This window comes from Bos mutus, chromosome 25 (genome assembly GCF_027580195.1).
Source record: "Bos mutus isolate GX-2022 chromosome 25, NWIPB_WYAK_1.1, whole genome shotgun sequence".
In the NCBI taxonomy this organism is placed as follows: domain Eukaryota; kingdom Metazoa; phylum Chordata; class Mammalia; order Artiodactyla; family Bovidae; genus Bos; species Bos mutus.
Window position 1 is genome coordinate 31,773,828 of NC_091641.1, and position 27,298 is coordinate 31,801,125.

General features: G+C 48.0%; 1 protein-coding gene across 1 annotated transcript; it reads left to right on the forward strand.

Moving 5' to 3' along the window:
• LITAF (lipopolysaccharide induced TNF factor) lies at positions 1 to 26,409 on the forward strand. Its single transcript, XM_005889259.3, has 4 exons — positions 1 to 19; positions 17,079 to 17,303; positions 20,920 to 21,076; positions 24,808 to 26,409. The coding sequence occupies exons 2-4, from the start codon at positions 17,084 to 17,086 to the stop codon at positions 24,914 to 24,916; spliced, it is 486 nt and encodes a 161-aa protein (XP_005889321.1). The 5' UTR covers positions 1 to 19; positions 17,079 to 17,083; the 3' UTR covers positions 24,917 to 26,409.
• The last annotated feature ends 889 nt before the right edge of the window (positions 26,410 to 27,298 follow it).

Here is a 27,298-nt window from a genome sequence, read left to right on the forward strand (position 1 = left end):
TCCTGCGTGTTACATTTTGGTAGGTGCTTCCACGGTGTGAGACTCAGTTTACCTCCCTATCAGGCCTGGGGGAGAGGCCAGCTCTGTGTTCAAACAGTTTGCCCTTTGCTAAAGGTGAAGATGGCAGATGTGGGGTTGAGGAGTTGAGGGGGCTCTCAGGGTTGTGTGCAGACCCCCAAGTCCCTGGGGTCCTTCCATGGAAGGGCTGACCCGGAAGAAGATGGAGGTGCAAGGCTAAGCTAGTGAGGAAGTCCTTCCAGAGAAGGTGCCAGCAGCCTTGGGAGACGAGGACAGTAAATGGGAAGTGGGCTTGGAGGGGTCATGGCCGAGGGTGGAAGGAGATTGGTGGTCCCGGGTGAATCCGAGGACGTGGAAGAGAAGCTCGCAGGCAGAGGGGCTGAGGATGCAGGCTGGGGTAGCGGGGGCTTTTATTTTTACCTTTCTTATTTAAAACATTTATTTATTTATGGCCCTGCCGGGTCTTTGTTGCTGCTTGGGCTTTGTCTAGTTTCAGAGAGCGGGGGCTACTCTCTAGCTGTGGTGTGCGGGCTTCTCATTGCAGTGGCTTCTCTTGTTGAGGAGCCCAGGCTCTTATCCAGCGTGCACGGGCTTCAGCAGTTGTGGCTCCCGGGCTCTAGAGCACAGGATCAGTAGTTGCGGCGCATGGACTTATTTGCTCCATGGCATGTGGGATCTCCCCGGTTTAGGGATCGAACCTGTGTCTCATGCATTGGCAGGTGGATTCTTTACCACCGAGCCACCAGGGAAGCCCTGTTTTTACCTTTTAATGAGGAACAATTTGAACAAGCTTAGAGATTAGGAGGGGCTTCCCAGGTGGTACTTGTGTTAAAGAACCTGCCTGCCAATGCAGGAGACACCGGAGACACGGATTCGATCCCTGGGTCAGGAAGATCCCCTGGAGGAGGGCATGGCAACCCACTCCAATATTCTTGCCTGGAGAACCCCGTGGACAGAGGAGCCTGGTGGATTGCAGTCCATGGGGTCGCAAAAAAATCAGACATGACTGACTAAGCACAAGCAAGCCTGAGATCAGGAGAGGAGCCAGCTGAGAGGGCAGGGCTGGCAGAAGGGGTCATTGCTGGAGCAGCGTCCCTGGGATGTGGCAGGGCGTGGTGGGGTGGCCATTCTCGTGGGCTTTAAGTAGAGGTTGAGCCCGGAGAAGAGTTCCTGCTGAGCTGAGGGTGGGCGGACAGATGCCTGGGAGCTAGGGTGGGAGGTTGAGGGGCTCAGGTCCCTGCTGGGGGGCACTGCTGTGGGAGTGGGAGAGACCCTTTGGGAGTCCGCAGGGCTGGTGGGAATTGGGCAACCCAGCTAGGAGTGGACAGGTTTGTTTGCTCTGCCTACTGTAAGAGATTACAAGCCTAGTAGCTGAAATAACATGTTTCTTATCATACAGTCTGGAGGTCAGGAGTCCGCAATGGGTGTCACTGGGTGAGACTCCAGGCGCTGTTCTCCTGGAGGCTCTCGGCAAAAGAGAATCTATCTCCTGGTCCTTTCTAGCTTCTTTATTTTGTTGTTCGGTCGCTCAGTCGTGTCTGACTCTTTGGTACCCCATGGACTACAGCACACCAGGCTCACTTGTCCTTCATTATTACCCGGAATTTTCTCAAATGTATGTCCATTGAGTTGGTGATGCCATCCAACCATCTCATCCTCTTTCGTCCCCTTCTCCTCCTGCCCTCAATCTTTCCCAGCATCAGGGTCTTTTCCAATGAGTCAGCTCTTCACATTAGGTGGCCAGAGTATTGGAACTTCAGCTTCAGCATCAGTCCTTCCAATGAATATTCAAGACTGATTTCCTTTAGGATGGACTGGTTTGATCTTCTGTCCAAGGGACTCTCAAGAGTCTCCTCCAGCACTGGTGTTCAAAAGCATCAATTCTTCTGTTCTCAGCCTTCTTCTTTATGGTCCACCTCTCACATCCGCACATGACTACTGGAAAAACCAACTAACAAACACCTATGTATCTTGGTCCATGGCTCCCTGAGCCTATTTCAAAGCCAATAGGGCCTTTTCTATCTTTGAGGCCCTCCTGCCTCCATCTTCTAAGGACCATTGTGGTTGTCTTGGGGCCACTTGAATCATCTCTTCCTCTCAAGGGCCTTAACCTCATGACAGCTGCAAAGTCCCTTTTGCCATTTAAGGCAACGTGTTCTGGAACTTCCCTGACCGTCCTGTGGTTAAGACTTCGTCTTTCAATTCAGGAGGTGCAAGTTTGATCCCTGGATGGGGAGCTAAGATCCCACATGTCTCCAGGCCAAAACCCAAAACATAAAACAGAAACTGTAAAAAAAAAAAAAAAAGAAACTATATTGGATGGCATCCCCGACTCAATGGACGTGAGTTTGAGCAAGCTCTGGGAGATGGTGAAGGTCAGGGAAGCCTGGCATGCTGCAGTCCATGGGGTTGCAAAGAGTGGGACATGTCTTAAGTGACTGAACAACATATTGTATCAAAGTAAATAAAAACTTAAAAAAAAAAGTCGACATTTAAAAAAAAATCTTTAAAAGATAAAAATAAGTATTAACAAAAAAAAAGAACCACATATTCTGGGAATTGAAAGTGAAAGTGTGAGTTGCTCAGTCATGTCCAACTCTAGGACCCCATGGACTGTAGCCCACCAGGCTCCTCTGCCCATGGAATTTTCCAGGCAAAAATACTGGAGTGGGTTGCCATTCCCTTCTCCAGGAGATCTTCCCGACCCAGGGACTGAACCCAGGTCTCCTGCATTGCAGGTGGATTCTTTGTCGTCTGAGCTGCCAGGAATGAGCCTTCTGTGATGAGGATGTGGACAACTTTAGAGGGCGTTACTCTGTCTCCCCAGTGCGGGTGAGGGTGGGAGGAGCCAACTCTAGGCGGTTTGGACAAACAAGTAAAGGCGTGAAGGTAGTGGCCTGAGAAGGGGCGAGTGTGGTGTCAAGGGATCTGCGTTCTGCCTTCTGCCGGTCTGTGTCGCTGCGAGCAAGCGACCTCCCCCTCCTTGGACTTGATTCCGCCTCCCTGTAAGTAGTTAAATCTAATGCTTTTGTAATGACGCAAGTGCCCAGTGTTCTGAGCACATGCAACCCTGTGAAGGTGGGGGTCCGATTATAATTCCATTTTCCTGATGAAGAGACCGAGGCATGGAGAAATGAAACACATTCAGACTGCCTAGAAGTGACAAGAGCTGCATTTTGAACTGAGGTTGTATGCTTCTTTCTTTCTTTCTTTCTGGCTGTGCTGGGTCTTTGTTTGCTACTCGGGCTTTTCGCTAGTTGTGGGGAGCAGGGGCTACTCTAGGGGCATGGGCTCAGTAGTTGTGCTCCCGGGCTGTAGACACAGGCTAAGAAGTTGCAGCACATGGGTTTAGTTGTTCCACTCGAGGGATCTTCCCGGACCAGGGATCGAACCCATGTCTCCTGCATTTGGTAGGTGAATTCTTTACCACCGAGCCACCAGAGAAGCCCTCCAGGTTTTTGCTCTTAAATATTTGACTTGTCTTAAAAATCCTATCATCAAAAAAAAAAAAAATTCTATGGTCTTAACTTTCTTTGGGCCCTTTCTGTTCCCCTCTATGTGCCCGCACCTGCTCACATTCTTCCATGTCTTCTCTTTTCCCCAGATCATTGTTGGGTATGCAGGCTGTGGTCCACGTCAATCCCTCTGACCTCTTAGAGATGGGTGGTACCCAGCCACGCTTGTAAATAACAGGACCCTCACAGGTGTTTCTGAAAACCCCACACACGGCGGTATCAGGTACCAGGCACACACATCCCACCTCTAACGTCTCTGAGCTCAGTGGCAACGCTTCTCCACCAGGTCAGGTCCTGATTGGAGTCGGCGATCAAGCCCGCGTGTCTTCTGCAATTGCCCAGGGAGAATTTACTCAGCATCAGGAATCACCTCTCTGTCCTCCGTCTCCTTTATTTTTGAACCCTGCTTGCCTGTCGGTCATTTCACCAGAAAGGATTGGAGCTGGGAAGGAAGAAAATCACCCAAGGCTCCTTAAAGCCCCTAGTTTCTGCCGAGCTCCCCCCTCCCATCCTTGCTGGTTCTGAAGCACTGAGGGTGGAGGTGCCTGCAGAAGAGTGAACTCTCTCCCCCTTCTTCCTGTCCACGCACGTCAGCAGCAGTTGCTGACGTTCATGGTGTCTCAGGGTAGAAGGTCATTAGAGTCTCTGCATTTTCTTGACACCCATGATGAAAGACTGTCATTTCTGGAGAATGCATGACGCACCATCTGGGTTAGATGAAGTGGCTTCGGAGCCACACCAGGGACCAGGTGATGAATGTGGAGTGATAGGTATTACTGAGTTTGGGCTGGTGGTATCGAGGCGCCTGTTCGGAGTCCAGATCTTGGATGGATGGTGGAGCTGAGGGAAGCACCCCCTCCTCACTCTCTTCTGAAATCCCAACCAGAACTGGGAGTGGTTGTTGACAGAATCCATGTGCACCCCTTCACCAGAGCCCCAAGATGAAACTTAACATTGAAGAGAAAAAAATCAACTAATCTTGAAGTTTGGAGGGTGTGGCTTTTTTTTTTTCTTTCTGTTTTTATCTTGTTGGTGTTTGCTTCCCTTTTCAAGTTCTTTCTGCCCACATCTTGATCTTGTGCCTTGACATCGCAGGGTGCCCTGTTGAGAAGAAGTATCACTCTCTCCAAAGAACTCTGGAGGAAACAAAGGATTCCAGACCAGTTAAGCGATTCCAGTTCTGGAGCATATTTGCTGATGCTCAGATCAGATCTGGCCATCACGCTACCTTGAACTGAACTGTGAGGGCCATCTATTACTGAGGTCTGTTGTTAGTGATATCTTCCTATCTATCGTTGTTCAGTCGCCTAGTCCTGTCTGACTCTTTGCAACCCCGTGGACTGCAGCCTGCCAGGCTCCCCGTCCTTCACTATCTCTCGGAGTTTGTGCAAATGCATGTCCGTTGAGTCAGCGATGCTATCTAAACATCTCATCCTTTGCCGCCCCCTTCTTTTGCCTTCACTCTCTCCCAGCAGCAGAATCTTTTAACATCTTTCTATTTAAAAAGCTTTATTTTGGTTAGATTCTAAGTTGAAGCTCTTAAGGTTAAGTTCCTTCCATTTATGTTTACTTCCAAATCTGGATGCCATCCAAGATGGATTTTGGTGTCCTTCTTATGCATAGGTATCATCTCCAAATATATGTGGGAATATCGGGGTGACCAACTTGTTCTGGTTTGCCTGGGACTTTCCCAGTTTAAGTACCAAAGCTCCTGTATCCGGGGAAACTGCTCCATCCTGGGTGAACTGGGACAGTGGGTCACCCTGTGAAGTACCCATCATGTTTTGAGCTTAGTTCTGAGCGCTGGGGATGCAGATGTTAATAAATTTCAATCCCTGTGACCAGTAGAACAGAGCAATATGTGTAATGACAGCTAGCACTTGCTAAGGGCATGCGTGTCTCTCATTGCCCTGTGTCCCTGTCACAAGTGGATTCATTTAATCCTCCTAAGAGCCTCGTGAGGAAGAAACTGTGAGTATGCCCATTTCACAGATGGGAAAACTGAGGCACCAAAGTCATGCTCCAGGGAACTCAAAAGCGACTGACCACAGGCCATCTGGCTTCAGACCATGCACCACTGATTTCTGCACCGTGTAGAGAGGTTTGGGAGGAATTAGTTCTTCCCTGGGAAGGCCAGAGATTGCCTCTTGGAGGAGGTGACAGGTGAGCAAGGATATGATGGGTGAGAGGGATTTGCAGACCTGTGGGGAAGAAAGGAAACCGGCAGGCGGGTGAGAGGGGGCAAAGAGGAAAGAGCTGGGCTCGTTTGGGGCCATCCAAGCAAGGCTGCAGACACGTCAAAGATTTGCATCCGTGGTGGGAGGTGAAGTGAGAGGGGCAGGGTGCGGAGTAGCGGTGCAGTGTGTCCTGAGAACCCCTGGGCGACCCAGGACCTTTGGTCACCTTAACTAGGGGGCACATTGGCAGCTCTCTGAAAGACCCCAGTGGTCTCTCTTAAGTAAATGAGCCACTGGATGGCTGAACTAAGGCCAATGGATTGGAGCTTAAATTACAGTCCTTGGCTTGTAATATGGAGACTGTAGAGATTTCTAGCACTGCCTCTTTTCTTTCTTTTCACTTTTTTTTTTAGTTTTTTGCTTCATGGCTTGTGGGATCCTAGTTCTCTGATCAGGGATGGAACCCATGCTCCCTGCATTGGAAGCACCACATTCTAACCAGTGGGCTGCCAGGAAATTCTGCTAGCACTGCCTTTTCTTTTTTTTTTAAGTTGTTGTTGTTCCTCACGTTCACCAGACATTAAAATTCACCATCTGAACGTGTACAGTTCAGCGGCATGCAGTCCATTCACAGCGCTGTGCAACCATCCCAGCTCCAGAACATTTTCATCACCCTCAAAAGAAACCCTGTACCGGTTCCCTCCCAGCACCCTCACCCTGCACCCCCAACCCCTGCACCCCTAGTTGGTTTTCTGTCTGGATTTACCTATCCTGGACATTTTGTATAAATGGATGGAATCACACAATGATTTCGAGTCTGACTTCTCTCAAAGTCATGTTTTTGAGGTTCACCCCAGCGATGTTTTGGAACTGCCGTTATCAGTGACCGAGCTGGTCGGCTGACCATCTCTAGGCTTCCTAAAAGTCCAGCCCCTGCTTCTGAATTTAGGATTCCAGGCAAACACTGCCAGGCTGGGCCCCCATGCCCTTCACTGAGCACCTGTACAATCACAGACAGAGTAAGTTGACTCCCAGAGCTTGAGTGAGCTCCACTGAGGTGTTTCGGGGAATTCTGTTTAGGCCAAGTATTTTTAGGAAAAAAATCTGGTGCTGAAAGTGACTTGGAGTTTATTCTTGCGTCTTGAGGTTTCAGGATCAATTCATTAATCACAGCTCAAAGAGAGAAGATGGCTGTGCCCGTCGGCATGGCTTCTCTCCAGGATTTTGAGGGCTTTTTCCTCCTGTCTTTCAACAGAGGGGATATTAAAAAGCCCAATCTGAGACTCAGATGACGTGGCGTTTGCTCTTTCTTCCCTGGGAGCTGCAGCAGGCGGTAGAGGTATCCCATCTCCACACGGTTTTTTAAACAGACGTGGAATCTCACAGGACCTCCCTGCTGGCCCAGTGGTTAAGACTCCGTGCCCTCACTGCAGGTGGTATGGGTTCGATCCCTGGCCGGGGAGCTAAGATCCCATATGCTGCATGGCACAGCCAAAAAATAAAAATTAAACAGATATGGCATCTCAGAATTCTGAGATCACCTCTTCATTGCTGCTGCTCTAAGTCTCTTCAGTCATGTCCAACTCTTTGGGACCCCATGGGTCATAGCCCGCCAGGCTTCTCTGTTCATGGGATTCTCCAGGCAAAAATAGTCGAGTGGGTTTCCATTCCCTCCTCCACAGGATATTCCTGACCCAGGGATCGAACCTGCGTTTCCTGCATTGCAGGCGGATTCTTAACTGCTGAGCCACCGGGGAAGCCCGAAAGTGAAAGTGAAAATCGCTGAATCATATCTGACTGTTTGCGACTCCATTGACTATACAGTCCATGGAATTCTCCAGGCCAGAATACTGGAGTGGGTAGCTGTTCCCTTCTCCAGGGATCTTCCCAACCCAGGGATTGAACCCAGGTCTCCTGCATTGCAGGTGGATTCTTTACCGGCTGAGCCACCAGGGAATCCCCATTGCTTGGCTCCTCCAAAAAGAGCAGGAATTGCTCTGTGGATATCTACCGTAAGTTGATCAGTGACTCCTGGACCCCTGATCATCATTAAAGAAGCAGATCATTTTGAATTGAAAGTCCTCAGTGACAAAATTAGTTGGGAGTCCTTAATTTGTTGCTGTTGTTCAGTCACTTAAGTCATGTCCGACTCTTTGCGACATTATAGACTGTAGCCCGCCAGGCTCTTCTGTCCAGGGGCTTTTCCAGGCAAGAATACTGGAGTGGGTTGCCATTTCTTCCTCCAGGAGATCTTCCCCGCTCAAAAATCAAACCCATGTCTCCAGCGTCTCCTGCATTGACAGGTGGATTCTTTACCAACTGCGCCACCTGGGAAGCCCCGGAGTCCATAAATGGGCAGGTGTATTTTAGAATCTTGTCTTGGGTATGTGGTGTGAAAGTCTAGAAATTAATCTTCAGAAGTGTGAGGGAGGTAGAGAAAAAAAGAGGTGACCTGTCACCTTGGGTTCAATTGATTTTCCTTTCACATTTCTTTGAAGGGTAAATTGTGTGAAATGAGTTGCTGATTGTGTCTGGATCTCCCAGCCTGGGAGGTATTTTGGTGAGTTTTAAAGAGCTCCAGAGTCCAAGGGGGCATGGATTTTAACCCCAACCCTGCCGTTTCGTCTGTGTGACTTTGGACAAGATTCTCAGCCTCTCTGGGTGCCCAGTTTTTTCATTTGTATTGAAGTCTATTTTGTCTGATAATGAGTATTGCTGGTCCAACTTTCTTTTGATTTCCATTTGCATGGAATACCTTCTCCCATCCTCTTACTTTTCATCTGTAAGCGTCTCTAGGTCTGCGGTAGGTCTCTTTTAGACAGCGTATATATGGGTCTTGTTTTTATATCCATCCCACCAGTCTCTTTTGGTTGGTGCATTTAATCCATTTACATTTAAGGTGATGATCGACATGTATGATCCTATTACCATTTTCTTAAGTGTTTTGGGTTTATTTTTTGTAGGTTTTTTCCTTCTCTTGTGTTGCTTGCCTAGAGAAGTTCCTTTAGTTTTTGTTGTAAAGCTGGTTTGTTGGTGCTAAACTCTCTTAACTTTTGCTTGTCTGTAAAGCTTTTGATTTCTCCATCAACTCTGAACGAGAGTTGCTGAGTAGAGTATTCTTGGTTGTAATTTATTTTCTTTCATCACTTTAAATATTTCATGCCATTCGCTTCTGGTTTGTAGAGTTTCCATTGAGAAAGCAGTTGATAACTATGGGAGTTCCCTTGTATGTTACCTGGTTTTTTCATTTGTATAACAGGTTGATGGTATTGTAATTTTTCATTCCTAACTTACTGTTGTGGGGATGGGATGATGGCAGGTAAGGGTGTGAATTACAGGGCCCCTTGCAGTAAAGTAAGATACCGTTACGGTTCATCTTAATGTAGTTGTGAATCTGGGGTGGTTGGGGTATGAGTAGTAGATACTGCTCAGCCAAGTAGGACCTCTGTATTCAAAGATGTCAAAATAAGGCTGCTTATCTGCAACCCCTGAGCACCCTTTACCTTCTTCCTGGGGTGAGGACCCAGCAGATTCAAGACCAGAGGAGTGACCCGTGTAGGAGGAAGCGGATGCCAGCTAGCCCAGCCCTGCTTGGCCCCTGTACAGCAGCAGGCAGTGTCCCCCAGTCTGATCCCCCCTCACTCCATCTACCTCCCTTTCTCATGGCTCATGAGATTGAAGTTGCAAGAGGGCTGGGCCTGCCTGGAAAAGAACATGCAGATGTCAAGGACCCTAGGACTTGGTCGGTAAAAGGAATGAGTTCGGACAATTGCATTTATGACACCAAGAAAAGAGGGGTCACATATCAGAAGGACTCAATGAATAAATGTGGGTGATTTGGGATACTCAAATATTAACACCTCTTTCCAAATAGTGGGTTCTCAGTGAGGACCCATGGGGAAAAATCAGTTCTTAGGGGAGGGGAGAGGGGGCAAAAAAAATCTTAGATATCACAATGATGTGTGGCCCTCCAAAACTCAACCCTGCCCAACCAAGTCTTATTTCTTAGTATTTAATTTCTCTTGTTAGGTGGAAATTAAATTATATTCAAATTCATTAATTGAATTTGAATATAATTTTTTTTTTTTCCCTTGAGGAAGGGGGAGAGGAAAAGAGCGGAGGCAGCTGTAACGAAAGCAAGGTTGGGAAGTCCTGCTCTGAACTGGGTTCGATGAATGAGCTACTCCCAGACTCATTTCTGTAGGCCCAGGAATAAATAGCGGTATAACCCTCCCTGACCATTTAAGAGAGTAACTTTCACCCACCCAGCAAATCACTGAGACTTGGAACAAGGGATGTTTTCAGTTAGGGACCCCAGACTTCCAATAGGCATATTTGTGGATGAGAAAATGGGGGCCAGGTTGGTGCAGCTGGTCACGGGCCAATTTCCAAGGTCAGGCCTGGTTCTTCTTGCTCCAGGAATGCATCTCTTCGTCCCTCAGAAATGCCTCTTTTTTATACACAGTGGTTGCATTCAGCTACATAACATTCGGCCCCAGTGCAGCGTGGAAAGGCAGGGCCCCTGGTTCAAGAAGTATTTGGAATTTCAGCATGGCGGCCGCATTCAACTGAGCTTGGCAGGCCCTTGTGCCCATAGGGTCCCGTGGGACTACATGGGTCGCGTGCCCGGGAGGCCAGCCCCAGTCACATTTTCCATGTTTAAAAAATGAGTTTGAAATGCCTCTCTCTGGATTTGGAAGGAGCTAAATAAAAGAGTCATTCTGAGATGGTGAGAAGAGAAATCTCCAGCCCTTAACATTTCCCTGATTCCTGTGGGGGCAGGTGGAAGGTGGGTGGAGAGTCCCCTTCAATGTGTCCTTTTAAATGGAGAGTCGAGAAAAGCTACTCTCAGGGGCTTAATAACAAAGTTAAACAACTGGGGAGGGAGGAGGGAGACCCCCTTGTTTGTTCCTTTATTCCCCCCACAAAGCTCCCCGTAACTATGGCAACCTGAGTTCTGCAGAGGCCTATACCCAAGCCACCCGGGGGGCAACCAAAGGATTCTCAAGGCTGTGCTTTTTTTTGTGGCAGAACTGTGGCTTTGCTGTTTTGTTAAACTCAGAGTTGCTTTCCTGTAGTTTCCAGTTTGTCCCACATGAATTTCCAGAATTGTGCTCTGGAGCGATGGAAGTGTTCTCTGGTGGCAGTGGAGGGTGTCTGCATGTGTCCCCATGTGTCTGTCTGTGTCCGAATGTCCGTCTGCCCTTAAGCGTTTCACATTGTGGGGGAGAGGAGGAGCAGATGGAGGCCAGTTGAACAACCACCCATTCTGGAAGGGTGGTTAAGTGGGTGGCTCGGTGGGCCTCCTGATCTTGGGGGAAATCAAATTAAAAAGAAATGGGGGATAGCGAGAGGGGGGCAAAAAAAAATGGGGACTCACTGAAGTGGCATTTCCTGGCCTGGGGCCTTGGGGAAGAAAGCAGGCTGTGGAATTTATTTAGAAAGCTTTTGAAGCAGCTGGTTATGTTTTTTTCTTAAAAAAAAAACACACACACACACACACATAACCCATTCTAGGCTGTTGGCTCTTGTTCTTTTCAGAATTATGAGCGTGTTTATGTGGCTATTTGATCCAAAAGCCGCGTTCCCAAGAGACAGTGTCCTAAAGTTCCAGAAAATAGGACGTGACTACAAGGAAGCTGATGACGGCTAATAAAAGGGGGCAAGGGTGGGTGGGTGTTCATTTCCAGAACAGAAACCCAGGGCCTTCCTTCCTTGAGATGTCTTGGAAAGAACCCCGCCTCCCCCCAGCTTTCTCCCTCCTGCATGCTCTGCCTCAACAGCACAGTTCACAGTTCCCGGCTGAGTTTCTTCCGTTTCGGAGGAGAGAGGCAATCACTCAGTCATGTCCAACTCTTTGCTGCCCCATAGACTGTAACCCACCGGGCTCCTCTGTCCATGGAATTTTCCAGGCAAGAATACTGGAGTGGGTTGCCATTTCCTTCTCCAGGGGATCTTCCTGACCCAGGGATTGAACCCAGGTCTCCTGCATCGCAGGCAGAGTCTTTATCGTTTGAGCCACCAGGGAGCCTTTCCCCTTACAAAGCACTCTGCTTGCAATCGTGGCCGACTGTGCTGTTTTAGACTTTCTGGACCCCCCACCCCCACCCCCGAGATGCTTTCTGCCCTTGTGGTGTTTTAAATATGACTCATTTTTCATAATAAGTGGCGCGGGCAGCTCCGGGGGCTGCCTTTCCTGAGACAGGAAGGGACAGTGAGTCTTTGACGGTCAGCACGGATATAAAGTACCTGGAAGCCCCAGGCGACTGTATTCTCCCAGCTGGGTCTCCTCCAGCCCAGTCCACAGATAGGGGCTGCGGGGTGCGGCTGGCGGGGGACAGCCTGGAGGGGACAGCAGCTGACTTCAGAGGTGACCCTGGTAGAGACGTGTCCTGGGGCTGAGGTCTGTGGCCAGCTTCCCCGCCCACTTCTTCTGTTTCTGGGTACCAGAGGAAATTGACACAATTATGAACTTTAACCACTTTTCACAGTCTGTTTCGGTTTTAAACCCTAAACCTGTTTTCGCAGAGATGTCCTGTGGTCCTTCTGGTTAACTCCTCCTGTACGGTAGACCCCCAGCCCCACTCACACATAGGGGCCTTCGGAACTGTGTTTCTTGTTTCTCTTACAGACCTTCTGCTTCCTTTGCCCTGTTTAGGGTGAACCTTTCTTCTAGAACCTTCCTTGGCTCCCATCGCTGTCCCATAGGACCAGAAAGAGAGCCATGTAGGCAATTCAAAATTGTTTGCTACTGCTTCTGCTGCTAAGTCGCTTCAGTCGTGTCCGACTCTGTGCGACCCTATGGACGGCAGCCCACCAGGCTCCCCCTCCCTGGGATTCTCCAGGCAAGAACACTGGAGTGGGTTGCCATTTCCTTCTCCAATGAATGAAAGTGAAAAGTGAAAGTGAAGTCGCTCAGTCATGTCCGACGCCTAGAGACCCCATGGACTGCAGCCTACTAGGCTCCTCCGCCCATGGGATTTTCCAGGCAAGAGTACTGGAGTGGGTTGCCATTGCCTTCTCCATCAAAATTGTTTAGTAGCTACATTTAAGAATCCACCTGCAGTGTGGGAGATCTGGCTTCAGTCCTTGGGTTGGGAAGGTCCACTGGAGAAGGAAATGGCAACTCACTCTGGTATTCTTGCCTGGAGAATTCCATGGATAGAGGAGCCCGGCGGGCTACAATCTACTGGGTGGCAAAGAGTCGGACATGACTGAGAGCGATGAACAGAACCATATTTTGAAAAGTAAAAAGAAACAGGTGAAATGAACTTTAAAAAGCATGCACGCTAAATCGTGTACGACTGTTTGTGACCCCATGGACTGTAGCCCACCAGGGTCCTCTGTCCATGGGATTTTCCAGGCAAGAATACTGGAGTGGGCTGTCATTTCCTGCTCCAGGGGATCTTCCCGATCAGTGAGCAAACCCAAGTCTCTTGCATGTCCTGCTTTGGCAGGTGGATTCTTTACCACCTGGGGAGCCCAAAATGAACTTTACCAACATATTAATTCTGGCTATCTAAAAATATCATTTTGATGTGAGAAGTGAAGTGAAGTCGCTCAGTCGTGTCCGAGTCTTAGAAACCCTATGGACTGTAGCCTACCAGGCTCCTCTGTCTATGGGATTTTCCAGGCAATAGTATAGATTTTCCAGGCATTTTGATGTGTAGACATATAAAAAAATTATGAATGAGATATATCACATTCAGTTCAGTTCAGTCGCTCAGTCGTGTCCGACTCTTTGCGACCCCATGAATCGCAGCACGCCAGGCCTCCCTGTCCATCACCAAGTCCCGGAGTTCACTCAGACTCACGTCCATCGAGTCAGTGATGCCATCCAGCCATCCCATCCTCTGTCGTCCCCTCCTCCTCCTGCCCCCAATCCCTCCCAGCATCAGAGTCTTTTCCAATGAGTCAACTCTTCACATGAGGTGGCCAAAGTACTGGAGTTTCAGCTTTTATCATCATTCCTTCCAAAGAAATCCCAGGGCTGATCTCCTTCAGAATGGACTGGTTGGATCTCCTTGCAGTCCAAGGGACTCTCAAGAGTCTTCTCCAACACCACAGTTCAAAAGCATCAATTCTTCGGTGCTCAGCCATTAACATTTTTTAAATGTTTTCACATCCAGGGTGTATTTTACATTTACATCACATCCCAAATCGGATGCTAAAATTTTATCAGAAACGTTTGATCTTGATTCAGAGTTCCTTCAGTTTGCTGTTGAAAAAGTAGATTCACATACCCAAGGCATCCCAGACTTACATAAAAGTGTTCTGATGAATGAATCATGTATCCTTTTGTTGTTGTTGTTGTTCTGACTTCGCTGCACAGCTTCTGGGAATCTTAGTTCCCCAACTAGGAATTGAAGCTGGGCCGTCAGCAGTGAAAGTGCAGAGAGTCCTAACTACTGGACTGCCAGGGAGTTCCCTGTATCCTATTTCGATTTTCTTTTTTTAAGGTTTGTTTGTTTTTTGGATGTTCTGGCTCTTTGTTGCTGTGTGCAGGCTTTCTCTAGCTGTGGCGAGCAAGGGCTACTCTTCATGGCGTGCACGGGCTTCTCTTGTGGAGCACAGGCTGTAGGCACGAGGGCTTCAGTAACTGCAGCTCCCAGACTCTAGAGCACAGGCTCAACAGTTGAGGCCCATGGGCCTACTTGCTCCGAGGCATGTGGGATCCTCCCAGATCAGGGATCGAACCTGTTTCTCCTGCGTTGGCAGGCTGATTCTTTACCACCGAGCCTCCAGGGAACACCCCTGCCACCCACCCCACCCCCATATTCTATTTTAAATTTAAATCACTTAAATATAATTTTAGCCATTCTGTTCCTCGGTCACATTTCAAGTGTTCAGCCAGCCTTGTGTGGTTGCTGGCGGCTGTAATGGACAGCCCAGATAGAGACCATTTCCCCCATTCCAGAAAGTTCCCTTAGATAGTCCAGGCTTATAGAATAAAGTCCAAACATCTCCGTGGGACTTTCAAAATTTTCTAGAACCCAGCCCCCACCTGTCTGGCTTTACTGATTGATTTTTCTGCACGTTCATTTTCCCATGCCTCTCTTTCCACTTTGAAAGCCCTTTCATCTCTTCCCCCAGAGAAATCTCTTCTTTCGGGCTGGGCTGAAAAGCAGAGTGTCCTTGAAGGAGTCTCCCCCTTTCCCCGCGGCAGAATGAATGCTTGCCTCTGCTTCCACGGGTTCTAGAAGAAGAGACAGGGTGCGTGGGAAGCAGCACCAGGCCAGCCAAGCCCCCGGCCCGTGGCTCACCGCCCTCAGAACTCAGGGCCTCGTTTCTCCTGAGACAGGTTTGAATGCATCTTCTAACTCAGCCTTAGCCCTGCCCCGCTGGAAAGCAGAACCAGACAAAGGACAGCACTGTGTCCTTCTCCAGCGGCCCCGGGGGCAGCCGAGCATGGGACCGCAGACAGGAACACGCCCCGGGTCCAGGCCATGTAATTCTAGGCAGGCATCAGCTCTGCGGGGAAAAAAAAAGACTTTTCTTGGCCCTCACAAAAGGAAATATGTGCTCTGATTCTCGTTTGTCAAAATGTGAACTGCTTGGTGTGTGTGTGCCTGTGTGTTTACTTTAAAAAAAAAACTATAACATATTGAAGAAGGAAATGGCAGCCCACTCCAGTGTTCTTGCCTGGAGAATCCCAGGGACGGGGGAGCCTGGTAGGCTGTCCATGGGGTTGCAAAAGAGATGGACACGACTTAGTGACTAAAACAACAGCAACAACATACCATATTAAAGAATATTTTTCCTATTACTTAGGCTATCAATTGTAATCAGATATATTAAAAGCTACAAATACTCCCCAGAATAACTTAATGAATGCATGATAAGAAGTAAAATAAAAACCTCTAGCATATATACAGAAAAAGGGCACATAATTGTACAACTCTGCTGCTGCTATGCTGCTAAGTCACTTCAGTCGTGTCCGACTCTGTGCGGCCCCAGAGACGGCAGCCCACTGGGCTCCTCCGTCCCTGGGATTCTCCAGGCAAGAACACTGGAGTGGGTTGCCATTTCCTTCTCCAATGCATGAAAGTGAAAAGTGAAAGTAAAGTCGCTCAGTCGTGCCCCACTCTTAGCGACCCCATGGACTGCAGCCTACCAGGCTCCTCCGTCCATGGGATTCTCCAGGCAAGAGTATTGGAGTGGGTTGCCATTGCCTTCTCCGAATTGTACAACTCTAGTTTTCACAAAGTGGACATTCCTATGTAACCACCCCAGATGAAGAAAGAGAACATGACTAACCCTCTTCCCCTGCTTCTAGGCTCCACTTCCCCTTCCCAAATTAATCACTTTCTTGACTTCTAGCCCCAGGGTTCCTTTCTGGACTTGAGGTATCTAGCATTACATGGTATGCGTTTCTTGGCATCTGGCTTGTTTTGCTCAGTATTCCTTTTGCCATAGTTTGTAGTTGGGTTTTGAAGGCCTTTGTTTTTTCCGTCCCCTGAAACACTGAGTAAAGGTTGCAGCGATTAATGAAAAAAAGCGACAAAAGAAAAAACATTAGATGTGAAAGATTGTGGTTAGGTGATGGTTTCAAGTGTGAAAAAGCTTCTGCTCACATTTGGCTGATGTTTGCCTTGGGGATTTTTTCTCTCTCTCTCTCTTTTTTCCATAATTTAATTTACTTTTGTCTTCGTTGCTGCTCTGGATTTTCTCTAGTTGTGGCGATAGGGAAGGGGCAGTGGGCTACTCTCTAGTCGCGGTACATGGGCTTCTCATTGCAGTGGCTTCTCTTGTTGCAGAGTGCAGGCTCTGGGGCCTGCGGGCTTCAGTAGCTACAGCGCACAAGGTCTAGAGTACAGGCTCAATAGTGGTGCATCGGTTTTGTTGCTCCGAGGCATGTGGGATCTTCCTGTTTTAGGCAGATTCTTTACCACTGAGCCACCAGGGAAGCCCCTCCCCTGGTAAATTTCTAGTTTTGGGTGATTTTTCTCTTGTTATTATCTACCTTTTATTTATTTATTTAAATGAAAATGCAAAGGATGTGCAATACCCAAGGCAATCATTTTTTTTTTTTTTTTTGGTCAGCATGTGGGATCTTAGTTCCCTGACCAGGGATCGAACACGTGCCCCCCGCAGGAGAAGTGCAGAGTCTTAACCCCTAAACCACCAGGGAAGTGCTCTACCTTTTAGCTTTACATAGGGAATCTCTTGTTAAGGTGGTCCTTCCTGGGTCTGGAAGGGCTGATGGTCATTCCTTTTGTGGCTTTTGAACGAGGCTGGATACTGGTCATTTCCTGATCATCTGTTTATCAGGAAGAAAATGAAAGACTGAGGGTGGAAATGAAGAGACTGGACGGGGGCGGGGATGTCCATGGAGTTGCTGATCTGGTGTCTTCTGGTTTTGCTTTAGGTAAAATGTCTGTTCCAGGATCCTACCAGGCGGCCGCTGGGCCCTCCGCGGTGCCGACTGCACCCCCATCCTATGAAGAGACGGTGGCTGTCAACAGTTACTACCCCACACCTCCAGCACCCACGCCTGGGCCGAACACGGGGCTCATGACGGGCCCGGATGGGAAGGGGATGAACCCACCTGCCTACTACACCCAGCCAGTGCCTGTCCCCAATGCCAATGCAAGTACGTACGTACAACTTGCTGACCCCCTTCCCTTCTACTGCAGAGGGCACAGGTTCGATCCCTGGTCGGGAAACTAAGATCCCACATGCCACTTGGTGCAGCTAGAAAATAATAGGAATCCACCTGCAATGCAGGAGACCCAGGTTTGATCCCTGGGTCGGGAAGATCCCCTGGAGAAGGGAATGGCAACCCACTCCAGTATTCTTGCCTGGAGAATTCCATGGACAGAGGAGCCTGGTGGGCTTCCATCCATGGGGTCATAGTCAGACATGAGTGACTACCACTTTCACTTTCAAATTGATAAAAATAATTTTTTTTTAAAAGGAGAGCCACCAAAGCGACTCTGCCCGAGTCTAGGCAGTCAGTCCAGCTTTCCCTGTTCTGAAATTTCACATCTAGTCTTGGGTTCCATGTCAGGGAGGCTTTTGGCTTTTCCATAATATAAGGCATGGTTCATGAGCTTTCCCAAGTTGGACATCAGCTAGTCCTCTGGTGTTCATCACAGGGGGATGACCACCTATCCCAGAAAAATGTGGGAATGGGAGCTTGATTTGGGAGGCTCTCGCCCTTGCTGCTGAGGTTTGTCTGGAGAACCCTTGCCCCGAGGCTAGGGGTGGAGTAGGAGAGGGAGAGAATGCAGCCCATCGAGCAATGGGTAGGCTACAGCCCACCCCCAGCTCATCTTGAGTGCAGGCCACTCCCGTACCTTCCAGACTTTCTTCATGACCTTTCCCTTTGTTACTTCCTGCTGCTCAGATGCACTCAGGTATGTTGCTGATTCAGTGTAAGCAGCTCAGAGAGTGGGCCCAGGCATCAGCCTGCCTGGGTTCATCAGCCTCCTTGTGCCTCAGTTTTCCCCATCTGTAAAATGGGGCTCATCAAGTACCTACAACCGGGGACTGTTAAGGTTAAATAAAGCTCTATGAGTAATCCTGGGATAAACATGAACTGTCATTTGGGGGCCTTCGCTGGTGGTCCAGTGGTTAAGACACTGTGCTCCCAGTACAGGGGATTCAGGTTTGATTCCTGGTCAGGGAACTAAGATCGCACATGTTGCGTTGCCAAAAGATAAAAACAGTCGTGCTGAAGTGACTTTGACTACTCCAAATGGAAGATAACAAGGCTTTAGACTATTTTATAGATCCCACTCTGATCAATAAGTAACTCATTCTTGCAGCCTCAAAAAACTTATTAAAATTTACCTTAGTGCTAAATTGTGCTTTAATACTGCTCCTCTGCCAACAAAGGTCCGTCTAGTCAAGGTTTTTCCAGTGGTCATGTATGGATGTGAAAGTTGGACTGTGAAGAAAGCTGAGCGCCGAAGAATTGATGCTTTTGAACTGTGGTGTTGGAGAAGACTCTTGAGAGTCCCTTGGACTGCAAGGAGATCCAACCAGTCCATTCTGAAGGAGATCAGCCCTGGGTGTTCTTTGGAAGGACTGATGCTGAAGCTGAAACTCGAATACTTTGGCCACCTCATGCGAAGAGTTGACTCATTGGAAAAGACTCTGATGCTGGGAGGGATTGGGGGCAGGAGGAGAAGGGGACGACAGAGGATGAGGTGGCTGGATGGCATCACCGACTCGATGGACATGAGTTTGGGTGAACTCCAGGAGTTGGTGATGGACAAGGAGGCCTGGCGTGCTGTGATTCATGGGTTGGCAGAGAGTCAGACATGACTGAGCAACTGAACTGAACTGTTCCTCTGCCGGGGATGGTGTGTGTGCAGGAGCTTTCTATTAATAGGGCTTTCTAGGAGAAGTAAGTCTGGTTAGCTCTGGGTGGTAATGTCCCCTAACACAAAGATCACAGAAGTGGCATTTCAACAACATAAAAAAGAACAGAAGGAAGTTACTTTGACAGAACTATGAGCTTCAACAACTTGGCCAAAAATCAAAAGAAACACACTAAGCCCTGAGGGCTTCGTGATTTCCATCACCTCTGGTGCTCTTCTGTTGCTTGTGGATGTTGTCCACGTCATTTTCTCTTTTTAGCGTGACGTCACATATCCCTAGCGTGTATCAACATGGTCCTCCGACTTTAAAGAACTGGGTCAGTATTCCCTGGTTTGGTAAGTGCCAGCCTTATCTCTGGACGTTGGAGCTAGTTAAGGAGCCCGTGTGAAATGAAGGCTTGTGTACGGAGGATTCACTGTATACCAGCACGGAATGAGGTTCTTTACCATCTTTGTCCCATTTAATCCCAGCGACGGCTCTTACTGCATTTTTTCAATAACACCTTTATTGAGATAGAATTCCCGTATCATAAAGTTCACTCTCTTAAAGTATACAGTTCAGTGGTTTTAGCATATTCACAGAGCTGTGCAACCGTCAGCACTCATTCCAGAACGTTTCCATCACCCCAGAAAGAAACCCCATTCCCGTTAGCAGTCACCCCCTCAACCCCCCTGCTCCTAACCCCTGGCAACCACTAATCTATGGATGAAGAAAATTGAGGCCAAAACCCATCACATCACTGTTTCTGAAATTACCATGTGCAGACCACCTTCATAGAACCACTCAAAAGCTTAAAAATTGGTTTGGGGACCCTGCCCCAGACCTGCTGAATCAGACCATCTTGAGGGCCGGGCCCAGGAATCTGCATTCTGTTAGCTCCCCACTTGAGTCCAGAGATGGTCGAGTTTGAAGCCTGGTGGAACTGGGCCAAGTCTCCCCAGAAACAGTCCTCCCCACCTCCCCCCTGCAATCTTGTGTGTGGAGGTTTCAAGAGCCCCTCAAATGAAAATTCTGGAAGTCTGCCACTGTTCTCTCTTGTCATCTTTCTCCTCTTAACCCAGTCCCCAATTTGTTTTGGTAAAATACACATAAAATTAATTGCCTGAAGCATTTCAGTGCACGGTTCAGTGGCATTAAGTATGTTCCTATTTTTGTGCAATCCCTACCACCTCACATCTCTGGAACTCTTTACATTTTACAAAACAAACTCTATACCTATTAAATGGTTGCTCTAATCCCTCTTATCCCCCAGCCCTGGCACCCACCATTACACCTTTTTTTTTTTTAATGTGGACCATTTAAAAAACCTTTATTGAATTCGTTACAATATTGCTTCTGTTTTATGTTTTGATTATTTGGCCTCAAGGCATGTGAGATCTTTGCTCCCCGACCAGGGATGGAACCTGCACCCCCTGCATTGAAGGCGAAGTCTTAATCACTGGACTGCCAGGGAAGTCCCCATTCTTTTTATCTCTGTGAATTCGGCTACTCTGGTTGGCTCCTTTATGTGGACTCATACGGTATTGGTCTTTTTGTGACTGGCTTATTTCACTTAGCCTAATGCCCTCAAGGTCCATCCACGTTGTAAAATGGATCAGAACATCCTTCCTTTTTTAAGGCTGAGTAATATTCCACTGAATGAATGGACCACATTTTGTGCATCCAGTCATTCACGGATGGACGTTTGGGTCACTTCTACCTCCTGGTTCTTGAGAACAGTGCTGCCCTGAACACGGACGTGCAGGTATCTGTCGAGACCCTGCCCCTCTTGGTTCACACGTAACGGATGTCTCCCCCGAGACCCTGCCCCTCTTGGTTCGCACGTAACGGAAGTCTCCCTCGTGTCCTGATTGGCCGGTGTGTTCTGTTCCCCTCATCAGTTGCCGTGCAGACCGTCTACGTGCAGCAGCCCATCTCCTTTTATGACCGCCCGGTCCAGATGTGTTGTCCTTCCTGCAACAAGATGATTGTGACGCAGCTGTCATACAATGCAGGCGCCCTCACCTGGCTCTCCTGTGGGAGCCTGTGCCTGCTGGGGTAAGTCTGGGCTCCACTCACACCCTGAGCGCTGCCGAATTCCTCTCCTCCAGGATTTCTTCTCCATTACGGGATGTGCCCTGTAGAATGTTGAGCTCGCCTCTCTGGTCTCTCCCCACTGGATGCCAGTAGCTCCCCTGCCCCCGTTGTTACAACCCAGAAATTGTGCACAGTTGGGGACTCCTGCCCTCGATCCTGTCAGGGCCTAGAGGCTGCTCACCTGTCATTTGTTCTCAGACCGCTCCCTGCGTGTCGCGACAGGCGAGGCAGCCGGGTGCATCTGTGCAGGACGATACCCTTGGGGATTTCTTTTTCTTCTAGAATTTCATGATCTAAGTAATAATGTTTGTTTGATTCGGAGAGAAGCTTTAAACAATGTGTACATTAAAATACTTTATAGTCGTCTCTTCAAAACTTCTTATCCTTTTATGACCCCCAGTAGCTTTCTGTTGCCTCCACAAGGGGAGTGTGTAAATATTTATGTCTGAACCGAGGGTATTATGTTGAAAGAGATAATACTTTCTGTCCTGGGAGAAATTTGAGGAGGCACCACGTAATTTTTTTTTTTTCCCCCAAACAAAGGCAGGCAGCCTCCGTATTCCTGGTTGTGTGAGTCACTTGGCAAACCTCAGGCGCTCCTTTCTCTTCCTTGAAGGAAGCGGGCTTTGCGTGTTTCTTTTCAGAAGCCTTGCTTGGCTGTTTCCTCATTTTCTGCTTGTGACCTAAAAAAGAGAAGGAATGATAGTTCTCTTCCTAATTTCAAAGAGAGGCTCAAAGCCCCTAAGAGCTTAATTGACTTCCTTGAGGACTTGTATAGAGTGGGGAAGAAAGGATACTGAAAATGCGACATAGAGGTTCATCATCTTTTGGACGTTCCTGTTGAAACTGACTTTGTCTTTGAAATCAGGGAAGGACAAAATGGAAAAGTTTATCCCATATTGGCCCCTGGCTTTCGAATGGAGGCAGCTTTTTGTGTCCCTTCCTCCTTTTTCTTCCTTATGTGCAGTAGCGTGTTCTCAGGTCCTGCTTCTCACTGCTGTGTGGCTGTGGGCAGGTGACTTCACCTCCCTGTGCTCCAGTTTCCTCATCTGTAAACTGAGAGTGCTAATGCCTCCCTTGGGGGTGGCGGGGTTTGTTGAGGATAAACTTGGTGAGTGTGTGTGCATTGACCCTTGGAGCCAGAGGTTAGGCTTATCTCTGCCCTTATGTGAACCCAGGTAAGCTTAGGCAATAGGAAATTCCATTCATGAGATTGTTTCCTCATCAGGTTACTTCCGGATCCTGCTTTATATAAACCAGTGGCTTCCTGTAAAATGCTGATTTTTTTTTTTTTAAACTGTGTTTTTGGCCAACTTTGGGTATAAGGCTGTGGGGTGTCTTCTGACACCAGCCAATGCTCCAGCACCAGGTGGGTGTCCAGTGATTCCATTCAATTCAGACACTAATGACCTGGAGTTCAGTACAGACCCCCACAGCTTAAAGGCTCACTCCCACAGCTGGCCCCCGACTTCAGATGCCAGTCAAAAGTCCTGGATCCCTGGTCCTTCAGACCAGTCAGGGATCCTGCTAGTTGCTCTTCAGGTCTGATAATACGCTAGAATGGCTCACAGAACTCAGAATGGCACTAGTCTGACTTGCATTTACTGGTTTATTATACAGGAGACAAACGGACAGCCAGATGAGGGAGTAACAGGGTGAGGTCCAGATGGGTCCTGAGAGCTTCTGTCCCTGTGGAGCTGGGATGTAGCCACCTTCTGGGACATAAATGTGTCCACCAACCCAGAAGCTCTCCAAATACAGTCGTTCAAGAGCTTTTATAACCTAGTCCTCAGCCCCTCACCCCTCAACCCCTATTCCACCCCACAGGTCTGTGGTTGGGGCTGAGAGTTGTAAGCCTCTAGTGACTTAGTCTTTCTGGTGACCAGCCCGTCCTGAGCCTGTCTAGAGACCCACCCCAGACACCCTCCGTAGCATACACTCAGGTGTGATGGAGAGCGATTCCTTGTGAATATGAAGATGCAACTCCATCACTCAGGAAATTCCAAGAGTCTTGGAGCTCTGTGCCAAGAACCAGAGACAAAGACGGAATATCTTTCTTCTTACACCTCAGGCTGTAGGAAGGTCCTTCCTGCTGAGAGGTCCTTCCTATGTGTGCCGATGATGGCTTATGTAGGTTAAAGGACATAATTTGTGGGACTTTATTTGGTTGCTGCTGTGAGAAGCAGCTTCTCTGTATGGAAAAACGATCAGTTTTCCAAGACAGAAGTCAGCAAACTACAGTCCAGGGGCCAAATCCAGCCCCTTGTAAGTTTTATTGGAACATGTCACGCCCTTTATGAACAGACTGTGGCCGCTTTCACGCTTCAGTGACAGAATAAGACCCGTGTAGCCTGAAACACGTTCTCCCTGGCCCTTTGTAAGAGAAGTCTGCCGATTGCAATCTAAGACTTTGAAAGATGCCCCAGTGACTGAAGAGTTGATAATACGCCCAGGACAGTCTGTCTGTTGTGACAGCCTTGGCGAGAGTTGGAGCTGCCATAACAAATTACCATAAACCTGATGGCTCCAAACAAAAGGAATTGTTTTCTCTCACCATTCTGGAAGGTTCCCAGGTGGCACTAGTGGTAAAGAACCCACCTGCCAATGCCAGAGATGTAAGAGACATGGGTTCAGTCCCTGGATTGGGAAGATCCCCTAGAGGAGGGCATGCAACCTGCTCCAGTATTCTTGCCTGGAGAATCCCATGGACAGAGGAGCCTCGTAGGCTACAGTCCTTAGGGTCTCATACAGTGGGGCCTGACTGAAGGGACTTAGCATTCTGGAAGCCAGAAGTCCAAAATCAAGATACCACGCTCCTTCGGAAGGCTCTAAGGGCAGAATCTATCCTTGCCTCTTCCAGCTTCCGGAAGTCCAGGTGTTCTGGGTCCTGGCTATATCTCTCTTGTCTCTGCCTCTGTCTTTCCATGGGCTTTGTCTCTCTCTCTGTATTTCTTTCTTCTTTTGAATATTTAGTATGATAGAGTTTTCTTATTAATTAGTTAATTTTATTTCTGGCTGCACGGGGTCTTTGTTGCTGCACACAGGCTTTCCCTAGTTGCAGTGAGCGAAGGCTGCTACTTCTCATGGTGGTGGCTTCTCTTTGCGGAGCACTGGCTCTAGGCGCTTGGGCTTAGTCACCCCACGGCATATGGAATCTTCGCCTGACCAGGGTTGGAACCCGTGTCCCCTGCATTGGTAGGCAGATTCTTATCCACTGCACCACCAGGGAAGTCTCACCTCTCTGTATTTCTGTGTGTCTTCTTCTCTTATCAGGACCCCAGTCTTTGAGTTTAAGGAGCCCACCCGACATGATTAAGGAAGATCCTATCTTGAGATCCTTAATTACATCTGCAAATACCCATTTTTCCAAATAAGACCACATTCATATGTTCCAGGGGTTAGGACTCTGACATATCTTCCCAGGCGGTTCAGTGGTAAGGAATCCCCCTGCCAATGCAAGGGACCCAGGAGACACGGGTTTGATCCCTGAGTTAGGAAGATCCCCTGGAGAAGGGCATGGCAACCCGCTCCAATACTCTTGTCTGGACAATCCCATGGCCAGAGAAGCCTGGTGGGCTACAGTCCGTGGGGTCGCGGAGCCCGACACAGCTTGAGCACGCACGCACGTGCTGTTTGACGGCTGCCGTCCAGATCACAGTAACACGCCGTGTGTGTCCCCTCTTTTGTTCCAGGTGCATCGCAGGCTGCTGCTTCATCCCTTTCTGTGTGGACGCCCTGCAGGACGTGGACCACCACTGTCCCAACTGCAAAGCTCTCCTGGGCACCTACAAGCGTTTGTAGGACTCAGCCAGGCCTGAAGGGAGCCGTGTGCTGCAGGAAGGCCTCTCCGACTCTTCACCCAGCCCCTGCTCCTGGTGAAGGCTCTACCTTGGTGGTCTCGTGTCTCCAGGGGCTCCACCTTCGTGTCTTCTTTTGGGGGGAAAATATCGCAAAAATCACACACCTCCAAACCCCAGAAATGACTGCTCGGAGTCGTGCACAGACATGCAAAGACATTCTCCTTGAGTGCTGGGTCCAGGGTTTTCTGTCTCCCTCCTCCCCCTGACCGTGACCCCAAGTCATTCCATCTTACTGTGATCGTTGTCCCGTCTGAGTATCTTCTGGTGATTTGCCACTGGCTGGCTTCTATTCTTGCCTCAGTGGGCCTTTCTCTCAGTGGTCTCCAAATCAGAAGCCCCAGACTGCCTTATTTTGAAACTGTTCTGGCCCCAGTACGGCTGAACCAACCTTTAGTGCCTACCACCATAGCCATCTGTTTCCACTTCTGATAACAAAAACCTTATAGACTAAGGGCTTGGCTCTCAGATTCTGTAGCTGCAGGCTTTTAAATAGCACATGAGTTCACTTTAATTTTTTAATTTGTCTCTAAGTACAAGCAGGGGTTATTCACACCCACATAGCCATGAGGTCATAAACGCAGGCTAGAAATAGAAGGCTGGATCTTATCACTGATCTGCCTTCTTGGGACCAGATCCTCAGCCACTTTCTACGAAGGGCTTTTTTCTGGTAGAGTGATTGTTTTTTATATTAACACTTTTTGTGACCTTCTTTTGGTCTTAAACACCTTTGAGCATAATTTTGAAAGAAGGGACTTACAGAACCATTATCCATAACCATATGACTGGTATCATCTTCCTATTTGCCAGTGCACACTCACTTATTTTTTTTTTTTTTTCCTTAACAGGAAAAGTAATGGATAATTTCATCCACTGCCTTTTCTTGGGTTTAGTGTATTTCCTAGAAACCTCTATAATGGAACTCATTAAAGTTGGGCCCTTTTGGGGTTCCTAATGGATGTTTGGAAAGACAAAGCACGTTTGAGCACGTCTGGGTACCATGGTGCTGAAAAGCGTGGGGACCCGACTGTTTCAAAGGCCTCTGAAGTCTGGATTTTATTTTTCAGAAATACAGTTTGTTTGTATAACATCGGAAGACATGATTCCTAGGACTGAAGCAGCAAGCTAGAGTTCTCAGTTCGCTGCTGTGTCATCTTTGAAATCAAGACAAAGCCGGGCTGGACTTTCAAGAGTCCCCGTTTTGATAATGAATAGGCACAAGGAATGCATGTGAATAATACTGTGTAGAAATCAAAGCCTAGACGTTGATCAAAAATCTGTATATTGGGTGAAAACTATAGTCATAACCCATTGATTCAGCTTATTCATTTAACGTTTTGAAACTTCCAGTAATTATTTTTGCAATGACTATAGATATACTTCATAGTACTTTGTTCTCTGCTTTTCAAAAATAAAGTCTTTGGTTCACTCCGTGAACTATTTATCAATTCTTGCCATGTGAAGAAAGGTCTTATGTTGTGTTTCCAGCTGTTGTTACAAAGAGCCTTTATTTGTTCCATAACAGTACAAAGTCCTTCATGATAGAAAACTTCAGACTGGCTGAATATCCTGCGATGTCAACATGAGCGATGGTGAGTTGGGTGGATGGCTAGTGAGTCAGATTTGAACATGAGGCCGTTGGAACCCAGTAAACATCATTAGTGGCAGCAAGCCGTAGCTTTCAAGTTTTAATAAGATGCACAGAAGGAAGCTGTTCTCATTCATGCTCCGAACAAAACATGCTTTGTTAATTGATCGGGGTAGATGTGAGATGCTAGAAGGAGGGCATTGTAACTCGCCAGGACTATGAATGTCATCCCCTCTTTTCCTACCTGGTGATAAAACTTCATTTTGGAAGGTGACGGTAAACTGTGTCATTGCCGTACGACTTTTATCAATTTAAACCCTAACTTCTGGTTTTGAAAAATTGCCACTCACCCCAATCATGAGCGTGTATTTTTCTTTCTCTTGACAAAATTGAAGGCCATGCATATTTAGCAGTTTTGCTCAGATGGTGGCATATAAATTGTCTCAAACTGTTATCCATTACATATGCAGAGTCTTCAAAATCTTCAAAACAACAGCCCTATTTCAAGGACTGTAACATATATAGTCTGCAGAACTTGAAAAATAACATCGGATGCCTGGCACTTGGCGTGTTCAGTAGACATTCCATTTTATCGTTCTAAGTACAGGCTTATCTGTATATTTTTAACAAATTAAAAGACTATTTTGTGCTGCCCTGTTTGTTGGGGACTTGGGAATCTGTTGGAAGCACTGCATCACATTCAATTATTGCAAGAGCTTTATTTTATATCTACTTGGA

Bases quoted from the DNA above. Each gene is read 5' to 3' on its own strand.
- LITAF (XM_005889259.3), top strand. From the start codon at position 17,084: ATGTCTGTTCCAGGATCCTACCAGGCGGCCGCTGGGCCCTCCGCGGTG. The intron at 17,304-20,919 runs GTACGTACGTAC...TCCCCTCATCAG, and splicing joins TGTCCCCAATGCCAATGCAA to TTGCCGTGCAGACCGTCTAC. The intron at 21,077-24,807 runs GTAAGTCTGGGC...CTTTTGTTCCAG, and splicing joins GGGAGCCTGTGCCTGCTGGG to GTGCATCGCAGGCTGCTGCT.